General features: G+C 49.9%; 1 protein-coding gene across 4 annotated transcripts in view; it reads right to left on the reverse strand.

Annotated features, from left to right (window-relative positions):
- Nucleotides 1-1,245: 1,245 nt before the first annotated feature.
- Nucleotides 1,246-16,331, reverse strand: part of ZCCHC14 (zinc finger CCHC-type containing 14) — an 85,742-nt gene continuing 70,656 nt past the window's right edge. For 2 of the 4 annotated variants that reach the window (XM_024233664.3, XM_063717788.1), the window contains exons 5-13: nucleotides 14,802-14,911; nucleotides 13,978-14,072; nucleotides 13,211-13,265; nucleotides 11,217-11,499; nucleotides 9,046-9,137; nucleotides 8,263-8,390; nucleotides 6,932-7,072; nucleotides 5,394-6,854; nucleotides 1,246-4,231 (exon numbers count right to left, since the gene is read on the reverse strand). In XM_024233664.3, the coding sequence (XP_024089432.1) occupies nucleotides 4,176-4,231; nucleotides 5,394-6,854; nucleotides 6,932-7,072; nucleotides 8,263-8,390; nucleotides 9,046-9,137; nucleotides 11,217-11,499; nucleotides 13,211-13,265; nucleotides 13,978-14,072; nucleotides 14,802-14,911 (2,421 nt within the window). In that variant the 3' untranslated portion in view covers nucleotides 1,246-4,175. Of the gene's footprint in view, nucleotides 4,232-5,292; nucleotides 6,855-6,931; nucleotides 7,073-8,262; nucleotides 8,391-9,045; nucleotides 9,138-11,216; nucleotides 11,500-13,210; nucleotides 13,266-13,977; nucleotides 14,073-14,801; nucleotides 14,912-16,331 lie in introns of those variants that run through there. The other 2 variants (XM_024233663.3, XM_054534257.2) reach the window with 1 other exon arrangement.

Raw genomic sequence — 16,331 nt, forward strand, 5'->3', positions numbered from 1 at the left:
ATTTAAAATCAGGTATCCCTTTTGTAAATCTGAGAGGGTAGAAAGGATGGAACCCCTAGTTTGGAGATTCAGACTGATTTGAAAAGATGGGTGCTTCATATTCTTAGACAAAGACCTAGTGAAATCACAGAGCCTTTTTTAAAATTTTTATTTTCAGTACATTAAATTTACTCATAAAAACATTCTAAAAATGTACAATTTGTCCTTTTTAACAAAGTATAATAAAACATAAAAACCCCAAAAACAGAATACTTGACATTTACAATTCAAAATCAAATTAGCGGAATATTAAATATTTACAAAACTATATCTTTTAAAAATATTTATAAAGTTACATGCAATTTTGTAGAATTGACAAAAGAATGGCTCAAAAATGGGAGAATTTTCCTTCATTCCTAAAAAGAAAATATGTCCAATAGAAGCTGTGAAGGTATCTTGAGTACACAAGGTGTCCAGTTTCAGTACCAAAGCCTTCTCTTTTTGTGCACGTAAGACTCATACATGTGATGAGGGCTTGTTACAATGCACGTGAGGCCGCGGCAGATGGCCACTGCCCCCTTCCTTGGTGAACAGTGGAGCAATGTTAACCTTTGGCCTCAACCAGCACAGTATATGGTTTTCTAGAATATTGCGAGTGTTGAGTGTTGATTAAAGATGCTTTCATTCAGACCCTTGGGACTTTTCAACAAATTCGCCTCTTCAGAACCCATGGCTTTCAGTGCGACCTGACTCATTCTTTGGAAGTCACCCGCATGCTGGAAATGGCAGCCACCCCCGCTCAGGTCGCACAGAACTCTCCTCTGGGACAGCAGTCGAGTCAAGCAGGGAGACGGCTTTCCTCACAACCTTGAAGACCACCAGTCATCACGATGTACAACGAGCAAGGCATAAAACAAAACACTGGGAAGCAGGAAGAGTGACAAGAAAATGACAGGGAGCAAGGAGGGTGCAACCCAGTTCCCATTTGGCAAGTGCCTAAAGCCCCGCTCAGCCTCTGTTCAGATGGGAGACGTTCCAGCTGGGTGATGTTTAGGCAAAGTCACTACCCCGCCCCACTACTGTGCCCCAAGACAGAGTCTGTGGTATAAACTAACTGTGCTGACTTTGGACAATAAAGGACCTAGAATTCTAAGTACTGAATTAAAAATACGGAACCTACTAACACTACTATATTAACAAGCTGACTCCTGTAATCTTTTGGAGATGACAGATGATACTGGTTTTTAAAATACCCAATCACATATATGCATTCAAGAAAATATTTTGTCTTTATTTTTATTACAAGTGCTAGCTCCCATTTCCTCAGTGCTCTTTAGCAATGAGTTTTTATGTTAAACACTTCCAACTGTCAATATTACCGTGAAATCAACATTAGAAAATAAGGTAGAAAACTGAGTGGTTTGCTTACAAAATAAAACGAAGGATTAAATAGCTGTTGTATCCCAACATCACGTTCTGCTTCCATCTCTACATTCCACTTTCCCCATTCTTGGAGGTTAAAAAAACAGGGTTAGAAACTTTAATATCTGACAGACTACAAAGGGCAAAGACGTGGCACGTGGCCAGTGCCACACCTACCTGGTTGCCACAGCATTCTGAAACAGACCGTAATTTCAGGAAAATGACTAAGTACTTGAAAGGGTCAGTATGTTCTGTGTTTTCAGATGAGGAAGTCTGATGAACGCAAAACGCTCTTCAGGCGCGCCGATCTTGGTTGCTTTTGGAGAGATGCATCCGAGCTCACTGCTGGCAAACTCTCAAGTCCAAGTGTGCGGCTCCCTCAGGAAAGAGGCCTCACGGATGGGTGGTTCCATTTTCTCTGCACTGTGTAGTTCCTATTTACAGCTCACGATTCTCGACTTCGGACAGCCTCCCTGGAGATGTCACACACTGCCCATGCACGTTCAAGATGACTGGCAGCTCCGCAGAGGCCTTCGCTGCCGGGAACAGAGCCGTGACAGTGTCGGAACTCATCTACCTCAACACTGAATGGCAGGCTTCAAGTTGAAAAGTTTCTGTTTTAATGTTTTGCTGGATTTAAGGTTAACCTCTAATACTTATCAAAATAGTTACATGGGTAACAACAGACGCTTTCATTCCCCTATACTGACCACTAAAACAAAAATTTAAATGTTTTTTCCTTTTGTTATGAGACGGTTTTCAACAATTTCAGTGTTGAAATAGGATTTATTTAAAATATTTCTTTGTTTAAAAAACCAAAAAATTTAAAAGTTTGGCTTTCAGCACATATCCAGGCCACTGTAATGGCCTTCAGAAATATTAAAATCGTAAACATCAATGAACACTCTAAGTCTTCCTTTAACGTAATATGAGAAGGTCCAGTCTAGTACTCTTTAAGGCAAAGTTGTGTCAGTTCTCATTATTTTGACATTTTGTAGTGTTTATAATTTAAGAGATCAACGTAACATTCCCCTAAATAGCTGTTGTAATAAGCATCACCATTACTTCAACACTGTAATACTGTGTACCATGAGGAAAAGAGGTCTGTTAATTCTGCATTGCATAGAAATAAAATTCAACTAAAATAAAACTAAAAAATTCTACTAAAAGCCTGTCATAAAAAAAATGTAACAACTTTCTGCTTTAGTTTCTATGAAGTTAGGAACTGCTCTTAAAATTGAACCCTCACATCACAATGCGTCATTCTAGGGTATTCTTTTGATTTACATCAATTTTTCATGAGGCTGATTGTCCCATTTTAAGAATAGTCTGAATATTGTAATTTTTTAAAAAATAAGTATCCAACTGCAAAATCCCTGGCAAGATTTTACCAATCAGTATTTTAACATTGAAGACTTTCGCATTTTAGATAAGAGTATTATTTGAGCAGAAAATTCCCTTTAACCTTGAAGATTTAAGTCTGTAAATTTCAGACAAAAGGCTTTCATTTCCGTGGGTTGAAATTTAGAGATCTACAGTGAGGACTTTTATTACTACCTAACCAAAACCAGACTTGCACAGATCTCGTAGCTCTCGGGTGTGTGGCCTCTTGCAAGAGTCCTACCACTTCCCACTGTTTTCCAAGTAATTTTTAACGGAATTAACTATCAATACACAGCCTAATACAAAAGTTGACAGGAGAAAATTCCCAATCTTTTGCTGATAAATGACAGGACTGTATCATTGTTGAAATGTCTGTCTCAGGTGTGAATCCACTAGCGATAAGCCTCAGGGTTGGAGGTTCTTGGGGAGCCCGTGGGAGATAAAGCAACTTGCAAACTCTGCTAAGGACGTGCAGCATCCTCATAGCCACTCACAGAGCTGCGCTGTCGCCATGCCCCCTCGAGAGGTCATTTGTAGTGGAAGATCGGGCTCAAAGCCACTGACCGGCTGGGAAGAAAGATACTCTCAAAGCTTTGACGACTATGGATTCTCTGGGACTTGGACCCTTAGAAATTAAGTTGTTGCGAGTAAACTATTTCTATTTAATAATGTAGTTTAGATTTATTTGCAGAAAAAAATTAAAAACCTGAAACTGCTACAAGTGCTTGGAGGAGGGAAGGAAATACTAAAACCTCTGTTGCGTCCCAAGTCGAGTAGCCTCTGCTGGTGCTGACTCTTTCAATATGGATTATTGGAGTCTCTTGCACTGACTGTTCTCAGAGGAGTTTGGCTCCCAGAACCGCAGAGATTTACATCAGGGTACATTCTTCTGTAGTGCAATCCTTAAAAATCCCAGAGATTAGTGCTAATCACTTTAGGAACAGAACAAAACAAAGTCGACATTTTCCCTAGCCCAGGGGTGTCAGGAGTCCGGCGGGTGGAACTCCACTTGGAGAACTCCAAGCTCAGTTCTCGATTCAGACCACGTGTAGCTGCCCTGGAATTGACATGTGAGCCTAGGAGGGCCAGTGATGGCAATGCTCTTCGGGAGATGTGGCGTCTCTGCACTGCAACCAAAAGTGTAGGTGGCCGATTTCACCAGCCACAGAGATGCCCACTAGGCAAGTTCTGACACCAAGCTCCAATCTAGGGTTTTGGCAATAAATCGAGTTTGATGCACTTCTACGCTAGATTTTCTATTCAGTCTAGGAAAAGTAAAGCACCTTTGGATTAAAAAGATTAAGCTCAACAGCAACTAGACTTCTCAGTTTTGTATGTAATTTTCCTTAGGTCTCCACGGCTTAATAGTGTTCTGTTGCCAGAGAAAAATATCAATCTGTGGAGTCCAGACTTTCTGCTGGAGGGGCGTATTTCAACCTAAAAGTACCTAGAGAGAGGGGAAAAAAGAGGTCAAATTTGAATGACTGTAGAATCACCACCAACCACCAATCTGTCCAGTCATTTCCAGAGCCACTGGGCAAGATTCTGGTGCTAGAAATCTAGGCCACCCGTCCTGACCGTCCTGCCCCTGCAAAATGGGACCTAATTTTACAAGTTTATCAAATCCAACCGGGGTGAAATGACTCAGGAAAAGTTCGCAACCTTTTTCTTTGGGAGCTTCCTCTGGGAGTCAGGCTCTGCACACATCAGGCGGGCTGCTCTAACATGAGTCCTTTCACTGGGTGAGGGCAGGTGAGCGCTGGCGAGTGCCTCTGGAGATGCAGCCAGCTTTATGAAGGGAGGCACAGACCCACCCGGGCCCGCATGGCAGAGCGCCTGTCAACCCACCTTGCCTGCAGACCTGCTGAGTCAGCAGGTGTGTTTCTAAAAACTCTCCAGGTGGCCATGATGTACAGGCAGGTCTGAGAATCACAGATCTAATGCAACCCTTAGAAGCAACTGCAAGTCTGCAGAGATCAAGTGACTTTCGCAAGGTGGCACCGTGAGTTGTCAGAGTTGGGACCCACTTTCCCAGTCCCCAGTTTCCAAAACAGACAGCAAGAAGAAATCTATTATAATAACTACATCAGACATCCACTGGGATTTGACTGAAGGAGACAAAAAAATAGTGGAGATAAAACAGGAGGGAACAGAAGATGCAGCAGGGCTGAGGGGTGACAGCCCCCCACACCCACAGCCGCGCCAGCAGGGAGGGGCAGAGGGGACAGCGAGCCCCACCCCAGAGGGTCCGGACTGTTGATGCGCCACAGCCTGAGGGCCCCAGTGTAAGCCAGGGGGCAGCACTGAATCCCTCACACGTGCCTCTCTGGGCTCGAATCAGGACACGGCAGCCCAGGCAGGCCCTGTCCACACTGGCTAAGCACCTTCTAAAACCAGAGGCTGTCTGAAATCATCATGGCCATTTTAGACCCAACAGCAGCCCTTCTGGGGACCTCACAGCCTATCATGAAGATTTCCACGCGCTTTCAAAGAGCATTCGAAAAATTATTTGCTTTACAAAGAAGTAAGTTTACTCTTCATAAAAACCAAGCATCTGTGTGCATTGGTCCTGCGGGAGCCTGGTGGGCGCGGCCATGGCGCGCGCTTACCTGGCCGGTTGAAGTCCATGGACGGCTGTTTGCAGTCCTGGGCGCGGTGACCAGTGGCCCCGCAGTTGTAACAAGATAGGTTCCCGCTCTTTTTGTGACTGGAACCATTGCTACTGCCCACCAGTCCTTGGGTCTGGTACACCCCTGCTGTCCCTGCCATGAAGTTCTGCATGGGTGGCACGGCAAACGTGGACTGCCCACTCAGGACAGGGTCTGGGGTCCCACTGCTGCTGTAGGGGGCGTGCACGACGGGGAAGGTGGAGCCGCCGCCGTACTGCTGGGCGCTGACGTAGCCGCTGCTGCACATGGGACTGAAGGGCAAGAACGGGAAGGTGAACACGGACGGACCGGAGAACGGGTGCTGGAAGTAGTTGGCGTAGCTGACAGTCAGGCCACTCGAGCCGCAGCTGCCGCTGCAGCCACAGGACGTGCACACAATGCAGCCCGGCGGGGGTGGGGCGGGCTGTGGGGGTGCCGGGGGCTGCTGATGGTGGTGGTGGTGGTGGTGGTTCGGATTCGAGGCAGGAATGTTTCCTGTGGAGCCGCCACCGCCGCTGCTGCTATAGAAACTGCTTTCAGGGACGGAGGACAGCGCCGGGCTGGAGCTGGGGGCTGGGCAGCTGGGCAACGTGGCCATGTTGGCAAAGGACGTGGAGGGGTGGCTGCTGGGAGAGGCAGTGTTGCTGTTTGCACAGAAGCCACCCTGCAGGGGGCCCACTGGCATACTGCTCATTGCAGAAAAGGCAACTTTGGTGTTGGCTGTGTACAGAGCAGTCCGGGGGTTTATTATTGCAGGGGGCACACTTATTTGCACATTATTAGGACAGGAAGTTTGCCCAGAAATGGCAGAATCAGCAGGAACAGATGACGACAGCAGCAGTTTGATGGGTGGACGGGCGGCATGGAGGACTGTGCTGGGCGTCCCCGTGGTGGCCGTGCTGGTCTCCACCACCAGGGCCGGTTGCTGTGCTGTCTTCAGCACCCTGTCCAGCGTGGATGCGTGCACGACTTTGGTCCGGGGACCAAAGGAGACTGTGGGTGACATGGAGCTGCTCTCCGAAAGCCCAGAGAGAACCTGCACAGGCTGGTGGGGTGCAGACGTGGGCAGCACGTCCATCATGGCGCTGCCAAAGCTCTTGTCCACTTTCATGCTGCTTCTTGGTCCAGATCCTTTATTCCTTTCTTCTAGAGACAAAAGTGAGTGCACAGAGGACGAGAGGAGCTTCATGTCCGCGCTCCCTCTTTCCGGCTTGTGCACGGAATTCAGCATGCGGATGGGTGCGATGTGTGAGGCTGCGCTCAGCATCTGCGGGGGCAGGGGGTGGTGGCCTGATGGATTGGAGCTGGCCTCATTCTGCACAGGGAGAACCTGGGCCGTGGGTCTGGCGGAACTGGAAGTGAAGTGATTCAGCAGCATCACCGGCTTCTCCTTGTCAGAGCTCTCCAAGTGAATCTCCACACCTAGAGAGGGAAACAGAGTGGTCAGTGCCATTCCACAGCTGGGCCAGGTAGAGCCAGCGCCGCGCACGTGCCCTTACGTCTGTCATTCTCCTCAGCGCTGTCGGAGCTCTCTTCCCGGGCCTGCACCCCCATGGGGCTGGAGGAGGAGCTGGAGTACTCCGAAGAGCTGCCTTCCCGGGGCAGCTGGTGATGGGGCTGCTCCACTTCCACTCGCAGCTCTGCAGAAAAGGGACAGAGGAGCAGCCATCAACTAGCGCCCCTGCAGGCTCAGCCCCGCCCCATGCCCCTGCATCACACTGTCGGCAGGTGCTCCTTCCAGGGAAATGCAGGGCTCTGAGAGTCAGAAAACGAACACGGTGGCCCAGGCCGCACGGTGACGGATGCAAGCAGAGATTCAAATGGCAGCGCTACTCAACACCCCCTCAGCCAGGGCCCTGCCTGCCCCCACCATCAACCCCAGAACAATGCCCTGTGTAGGGAACCACCAGGAACTATCACAACACTACACCACACCCCATCTCATGAGGCCAGCCGAGTCACGGAGATCTTTTCAGCCAAATCACCACCTCCTGCCAGGTTTTTTTTTTTTTTTTCCTTCTGAGCTACTGCTCTTCCTATTTCTATTGTGAAGAAAACCTGGCTCCTCTTGTGAGACAACAGAGCAAGCGTGCCAGATGTCCCACCCTTTCTCAGAGGGGAGGATGAAAACCAAATCGCTGAGACTGCGGGTCCCCCAAAGCAGGAAGGCCCATGGAGAACCATGTCACTGATGGGTCAACATTAAAGGCACTGACTTAAATGTGGCCTCTGGGCACCAGTCCTGGGAGGGGGGCAGGCTACTCCCATCTCATTTCTGTTCACCCCCACGCGCTCACTCTCACTGTGGCAGTTTCTGGACCTGATCCTTCTGCCCAAGCAACTTCAGGGAGGTGACTACCCTCTAGCTCCTAAGCCAAAACTGTCCCTTCAATTTTCTTATGGCAGAGACTATAATAGTTAATAGAAAATGAGTATAAAAATGTAAAAATCAAATAGGTGTGATTTGAAATCTAATGATCAAAAAGAACACAAGGCCCTCTCTGTGTCTGTGTAACCCACCTGCCCGGCACACCTGCCCTCTCTGTGTACGAGTAACCCACCTGCCCGGCACACCGGCCCTCTCTTTGTATGAGTAACCCACCTGCCCGGCACACCGGCCCTCTCTTTGTATGAGTAACCCACCTGCCCGGCACACCGGCCCTCTCTGTGTATGAGTAACCCACCTGCCCGGCACACCGGCCCTCTCTGTGTATGAGTAACCCACCTGCCCGGCACACCGGCCCTCTCTGTGTACGAGTAACCCACCTGCCCGGCACACCGGCCCTCTCTGTGTATGAGTAACCCATCTGCCCGGCACACCCTTGTTCACCTGCTGCATGGCTGCCCCTCCCCGACTGCACAGGCCCGACGTGGCTGGTGGGGGGCACTCGAGCCACACCACTGCTGGTGACCAGCGATGGGGCAGAGGGATTCAGGCACCGTCTCTCTGACTTCTCCCTGTGAAATAATCAAGCACAGGAACAAGTGAGCACTGCCTCCCGGTGCTGCCTCATATGCAGCTTCGAGATGGGTCTACTCCCCACCACAGGGAAATTCCCCCCAGAGCATTAAGGCAAGGAAATCATTCTGATTGGTCAAATTTACTATAAAGGTCCTTTCCTGTCAAACCTAAGACACATTTGTAGAACTTTAAAAGCATGACTAGGCCGGGCACAGCGGCTCACGCCTGTAATCCCAGCACTCTGGGAGGCCCAGGCGGGCAGATCACCTGAGGTCCAGAGTTCGAGATCAGACTGGCCAATATGGTAAAACCCCGTCTCTACTAAAAATACAAAAAATTAGCCGGGCGTAGTGGCAGGTGCCTGTAATCCCAGCTACTTGGGAGACTGAGGCAGGAGAATCGCTTGAACCCGAGAGGCAGAGGTTGCAGTGAGCCAAGATTGCACCACTGCACTCCAGCCTGGGCACGACAGAGCGAGACTCTGTCTCAAAAAAAATAAAAATAAATAAATAAATAAAAGCATGCATAAGGACTGGATAAGCAACAGAAACTAATCCAATCACTAGTATTTAGCACTGGAAGCCTCAGCACTCCATTCGGCACATGAGAAACGGAAATAAACACAGGTTTCAAAACCCACTTCACACTCACTTTTCCAGCTCCAGCTGGGTCTTGAGCTTCTTCTTTGCCCCCATGGTGAGAGACTCAAATTTATTCAGATCTTCTTCAGTAAGGCTCAAAAACTTTCACAGAAAAAACAAATTACAAAGTTACGGAGACATAAGTAGGACTCTGAGAACAAAGAACTTGGAGTTGAATTCAGTACATTTATTCTGCCTCTGGGATATGCAAACAGACCCAGCTGAACTCAGCAATTACAGGCTGGGGAATCCTGGACCCTTTAATCGCTAAATGACTTGGCGTCAACGGTTCAAGTCCGAGACGAGGTTCCGAGCAAGAGTGTCCCTGGCCCCTCCAGGGCCCCTTCTGTGCAGGCCGTGTGGATGGGTGCACCACCTCACAGGCTGGTGGCTCTGCCAAAGGCACCCACTTGCCCTCTGCTCTGTGAGTAAATACCAGCAGGTACACGCTTTGGGGCAGGTGACTAAAGAAAACGTCTTGCATAAGTCACAGTTTGAACCACCGTGGAGATGCAAGTTATGATAGCGTGCCACCCCCACCCTCCCCAGGACGGCCCCATCACAGTGCAATCCCTTCAGAACTCACCACCCTCTGCGGGATGGTCGTCTTTTTTTTTCCTTTTTTTTGAGACAAAAATCTCGCTCTTTTTTTTTTTTTTTTTTTGAGACGGAGTTTCACTCTGTCACCCAGGCTGGAGTGCAGTGGTGCAATCTCAGCTCACTGCAACCTCCACCTCCCGGGTTCAAGCAATTCTCTGCCTCAGCCTCCCGAGTAGCTGGGATTACAGGCACCCACCACCACGCCCAGCTAATTTTTGTATTTTTAGTAGAGACGGGGTTTCACCATCTTGCCAGGCTGGTCTTGAACTCCTGACCTCAGATGATCCACCTGCCTCGGCCTCCCAAAGTGCTGGGATTACAGGCGTGAGCCACCGTGCCCGGCCAGGGATGACAGCAACTTTGTCAAGTAGCAAGTGATCCAGAAAAGCAGATGCCATCCACGCTGAATGGTTGTGTGGCTACTCCATTGTGGAGACTGGTGCTACGCAAACACACCAGCCTCTAATTTTCATGTTATTTCCTAACATGATTTGTGGTTCAGGCCATCTCAATGCAAACAAAAGAATAAAACATTTAAAACTAATTATGAACAAGGTTAGTAAAATCTCTACTTTTTAAGATTCACAAATCCTTGGCCAGGCAAGGTGGCTCATGCCTGTAATCCCAGCACTTTGGGAGACCGAGGTAGGCAGATCATGAGTCAGGAGTTTGAGACTAGCCTGGCCAACATAGGGAAACCCCGATTCTACTAAAAATACAAAATATTAGCCAGGTGTGGTGGGCACCTGTAATCCCAGCTACTCAGGAGGCTGAGGCAGGAGAATCGCTTGAACCTGGGAGGCGGAGGTTGCAGGGAGCCGAGATCGTACCATTGCACTCTAGCCCAGGTAATAGTGCGAGACTCTCCATCTCAAAAAAAAAAAAAAAAAAAAAAATTCACAAATCCTAAACAAAGGGTATGACAAATATACTTACAATTTGGATTTAACTATGTAGTAAAAGCTTGATTTCTAGGTTCAATTGTAGATTTTTCGAGAAATGAAATTTTTACATAGATAAAAGCCACCAAGCTGATTTGCCCAGCAGAGGGAGTCCAGAGCTCAAATACCTTGTATGGGTTTAATCTAGTTTTATCACTGACATCAAGACTTAAGAAATTTCTGAATTTTTTTAACAGTGAAAAAATGTTCCTCCTAAGATTCTCTAGGTACGACTGCTTGGAAGATGTAAAATGCACCCATTCCTCTAGACCTGGCCTGCTGCAGTGTCTGCGCCAGCTATGCCGAGAGATGTCTAAAAGTGGCACCGCGCCAGAGCTCAGGATTTCTGTCCACAGCAGGGCTCTGGGGACAGACTGTCCCTCCCGTCACGCAGAGCGTCTAGTTTGTGAAGGTCCTGAAGCACCTAGACAAGCTGTTTGTTTACAACATGTCCTGTTTCTGTCTGGCTGCAGCTGCAGGCGGCCTCTGCAAAGCCCACCATCCCCTGTAAGAACAGGCGCTGCGCCTCGGCCTCCCTACTTCCTCCACCTTGTGTTGGTTTTGGAAACTCAATTCCCCCAGGGAGGCCTTGAGAAAACAATCTAGCAATTCGGTACGGCCAGCCAGGCAACCGACATACCTTCTCCATGGAGAGCTGCTTAAAGACGGGGTAATACTTGTGCAAACGCAGTTTCCTAAGCCAGTCTAGAATCCCGTTCTGCTCCTGGGTCTGAGGGGTCTGCAGACTGGAAGGCATGAGGATGGCAGGCGATGTGTCCATCTGGGTCCGGTAGGCCAGGGCTGAGCCCGCGCTGCCCGCATGGGAGCAGTGGGGCAAGGGGGCAGCTGAGCCAGCCGGGTGCTGCCCGTGGTGCTGGGCTCCGCTCTGCGAGGACGGGATACCAGCCACTCCACACACAGGCCTGTGGGACAGGGGTAGGAGGGACACAGAGAGACTGTGGCTTCCACAACCACAGACTCCACCACAGACCTCACTTCTAGGCCTTTCTGTGCCAGCCTCTGCCTCTTGGCCAGCCCTGTTGTCACAGGCCACCCTGAACTGCAAACACTGGTGTGCTATGACTGCCCTCCCTCCCCAACCACCTTTCTGCAGCTAAGATTTCTGTAGTGCATGCCTGCGCGCATGTGTGCATACACGGGCAGCTGATGCCTGCGCGCATATGTGCATACACGGGCAGCTGATGCCTGCGCGCATGTGTGCATACACGGGCAGCTGATGCCTGCGCGCATGTGTGCATACACGGGCAGCTGATGCCTGCGCGCATGTGTGCATACACGGGCAGCTGATGCCTGCGCGCATGTGTGCATACACGGGCAGCTGATGCCTGCGCGCATGTGTGCATACACGGGCAGCTGATGCCTGCGCGCATGTGTGCATACACGGGCAGCTGATGCCTGCGCGCTTGTGCATACACGGGCAGCTGATGCCTGGGTGCGTGTGCATACGGTCAGCTGATGCCTGGGCACATGTGTGCATACGGGCAGCTGATGCCTGGGCACATGTGTGCATACGGGCAGCTGATGCCTGGGCACATGTGTGCATACGGGCAGCTGATGCCTGGGCACATGTGTGCATACGGGCAGCTGATGCCTGGGCACATGTGTGCATATACGGGCAGCTGATGCCTGGGCACATGTGTGCATACGGGCAGCTGATGCCTGCGCACATGTGTGCATACGGGCAGCTGATGCCTGCGCACATGTGTGCATACGGGCAGCTGATGCCTGGGCACATGTGTGCATACGGGCAGCTGTGCATATACACACGCCTCTGCCTGTGCTCGCGAGCATGCGTCTACTTGTGTGTACATACGTGTATTATGTATGTGTACGTATCTGTCCCCACCAGACTTCTGCTTTAGCTGCTAAGTTTCTGTTACTTGTATTTTTTAAAAACATGCTACTCCGATAAGTATTTCTGTTACTTCTAAGTCACAGAATGACACTGATAAATCATAAACCAAAATAGACTATTAAATCTTTAATGTTCAAATACAATTTTTTTAGAAAAGTAAAACGTAGGAGGCTAGAAGGTGTGACCAGCACTCCACTCTGGCCTTGCTCCTTAACTGCAAAGTCATACCCGCTGACTGGGCGCTTACCCTACCCCGACACCAGAAGGATGCCAGTCTACTCCTCGAAACCTCGCGCCCAGACTACATCTCCACGAGACTCCCTATGGGGGTGCGTGTGCACCGGTCTGTGACAGCCCACCTCACTGTCAGCAAAGATGGGGAGCCTCTGTGTTGCCGGCATGCGACTGCAGCTACCCAGGGCCCGTGCTGACAGAGGACGCTCCTCAGGAGCATGACCCCATGCTTCTGGGAGCAGGCTTCTCACAGCCAGATTCTCGGAAATTCTGATTTTCTACATCTGGGACGGGGCCCAGGACCTTGCACTGGGGAGGAGTCCCTGGGAATTCTGATTCCAGTGGCTTAGAGAACTCTTTTTTTGGAAATGGTAAATTGAATCATCTCTACCCAATTCTTCTCAGTATCATCCAAGACTCAACTTGAGCATGACTTAATTCTTGAAACAACTTTACACAGAACTCAAAGTAAACATTGTAAAATGCTTATTTGAACTGTGCTGGTTACATAGAAGATTTCTCACCTTCCAGACACGCCCATCACGGTACCTACTTTAGAAAGGGGGGGGTTGCCAGGACCTATAAATTTAAAAATAAATACCATAAAAATTTATAGACAATGAAAATATTTGTTTTATTATTTTTTGAGACGGTGTTTCGCTCTTGTTGCCCAGGCTGGAGTGCAATGATGCAATCTCGGCTCACCACAACCTCTGCCTCCCGGGTTCAAGTGATTCTCCTGCCTCAGCCTACTGAGTACCTGGGATTACAGGCGCCCGCCACCACGCCCTGCTAATTTTGTATTTTTTTTTTATTTTATTTTGGAGATGGAGTCTTGCTCTGTCAACCATGCTGGAGTGCAGTGGTGCAATCTCAGCTCACTGCAACCACTGCCTCCCGGGTTCAGGTGATTCTTCTGCCTCAGCCTCCCAAGTAGCGGGGACTGCAGGCACGCATCACCACGCCTGGCTAATTTTTTTGTATTTTTAGTAGACACGGAGTTTCACCATATTGGCCAGGCTGGTCTTGAACTCCTGACCTCGTGATCCACCCGCCTCAGCCTCCCAAAGTGCTGGGATTACAGGCGTGAGCCACCGTGCCCAGCCTAATTTTGTATTTTTAGTAGAGACAGGGTTTCTCCATGTTGGTCAGGCTGGTCTCGAACTCCCGACCTCAGGTGATCCGCCTGCCTCAGCCTCCCAAAGTGCTGGGATTACAAGCATGAGCCACTGCGCCCAGCTGTTGTTTTTTTTTTTTTTAATTTTTATGTAATCATATTTTACAAACTCACTTGGACTCTGAAGCTGCTGGGGGGGAGAGGAAGTGCTGAGAAACCTCCTGACATGGTCATTTTTCAACACGTGAGAAGGTAATGAGGCCAGGTACCTAAAAGGCAAACAAGTGGTCTTATCAACATTAAAATGGCATTCCTGCTGACAAATTGAAAGAAAAAAATTTAACTTTTAATCAAGAGAAATATGTATTAGAGGAAAAAACCCAGAAATGCCAGAGCCTCCTATTCTTCCTGCTTTAATTCAACTGAGTTCTTGCCCGATTGCCACTGCTTCTTCGAGCCCTTCCCCTCCACGCTGTAATCGTGGTCACCAAGGTCGATGACAGGAGTCATGCCCTGTGACATGAGATCAGTGCCACCCACCAGCCAGAAAGGGGCTTGGACATTGGTCCCCAGGGCCCTGGCAGCAGCACATTTACGGAACTGGTAGGCCATGTTACTTCGTGTGCCACGTGAGCCAAGACATGATCGAGGGTCCAGAGAAACTGTTTAAGAGACACCAATTTTATCTGGGAATAGTCTCAACCTTGGACTACAGGATGGAAACAGCAGCCCAGGATTATTTCACAGGACTGCCAAAGCCCACGACGTGGTGGGAACTACCCTGGAATTCCCTTCCTCACACACTCAGAACCACCCTTAGCTTACTGAGGCCTCCTGAATCCTCCAGAACTAATGGAAATCCTTAGAGGCCAAGTAGAGACCCAGGTCCAGGTGGCCACGCGTCCTCCCAGAGCTCCTTGGAGGACCACAGCACTGACCACAGGACCAGCCTGTCCTTGCCAGCTGTGGACGCACCGGGTGCCTGGTAAGGGCCTCACCTCAGGCCTGAGTCCAGATCCACGTGGTTTCGCTCCACATAAAATGCATCCGGACCAGCTAAGCAAGGAATGAGTTTCTCCAAGTTCTCTTCAGGGTAGAGCTGAGATAGCTGGAAGAGAGGACAAGGCAGAGGAGGTGTGTCCAGACCCATCCAACACCAGCAGAATTCTGCTACTGCAGGAAAACCTGGGGCAGGTGCTCCATGGTGCCGCCTGCTGGTCTGATATGATTTATACCTCCCGTCAGAGCTATTCTGGGGCCCATATCCACATAGGGTGTAGAAAGCCACAAAAGAACATCACTCTCACAGTTACATCAGAAAAGCTTGACAATCTGCACAATCACAACGTTCCTTGAGCCCATCTGAGAGTTGCTGGGCCACTAAGTCAACTTAATTTCAAACGGGACCTGCCCCTATGAGAAGCCAGAGCACAAGGCCCTGGTGGCTGCCACACCGGCAGGTCCGGAGAGACAGGCTCCGATGGACACAATGCCACAGGCTGACGTGGCCAGCAGAAACGCTGGAGCCCCAGGCGGGGAAAGTGGGCCCTTCTTTCCAAATTCTTTTCCGCAGGAGGAGCCAGAGAGAGCCCCATCGATGGCACCTGGGGACCAGGCACCAGGCCTAGTACAATTCCCGGGACCACTCTCTGGATCTGAGGAAAAGCCCTTAAGACGTTGCAGGAGGGACAAAAATTGCTCCTGGCCCCACAGCCCAAACCAAAGCCCCGGTTTTTAGGAGTGGGGCAGGGACAAAACTTCCCTTCCTCTGCCAGCAGTCACAAGAAGACCCACTGCTCCTAGAAGAAGGGGAAAAGCAAAAGCGCTCTGGCACTGGAGGAGGTCAGCTCCCGCCGGGGAGGGCAAGGCACTGAGGAAGTGCCGCCCAGAAGCCCAGGCACACAGGCCTGCCCAGGATCAGGCTGGGCTGCGAGAGTGAAGGCCCTTGCCCCCACAAGCCCAGCACCAGGTCGCAAACAAGCAGCAGCGGTCTACCCCCGAAAAGGGGCCGAGAGGGTAGAGAGTGCTCTGCTGTGTGCCACAGGTCTGCAGGGGCGGCTGAAAGCTGGGAGTGAAGCAAAACGGCGGAGAAGACCCTCCAGACTCAGGCAGCAGCTGCCTCCACTGGAGAGGCCCTGCGGGTAACCGAGGAAGCCAGAGAGCCCAGCGCTAGCTCCGTCCTGCCCACGTGGCCTCCAGGACCCCACTAAAGGCCCTGGCAGAAGAGGTGTTGACCATTTCCAGGCATAAATATCGCTCTCCCCCGGCTCCACGGTCATCTAAACATGTCTGACATTCAGTCAACATTTGCAAGACATACCAAAAAAAAAGTAATAAAGGGGGGAAAAAATTATTGTCAAGAGATAAAGCAATCATTAGAACCAGATTCAGAAATAAATAACTCAGCTGTGGGACCTACGTGACAGGGACTTTACACAGCTATGATGGACGTACTAAAGGACCCAGTGAAAATGACAACACGCATGAACAAACGGGAACTTTCAGCAGAAAGACGGAAACTTCATAAA

This window comes from Pongo abelii, chromosome 18, assembly GCF_028885655.2.
Source record: "Pongo abelii isolate AG06213 chromosome 18, NHGRI_mPonAbe1-v2.0_pri, whole genome shotgun sequence".
Classification (NCBI taxonomy): domain Eukaryota; kingdom Metazoa; phylum Chordata; class Mammalia; order Primates; family Hominidae; genus Pongo; species Pongo abelii.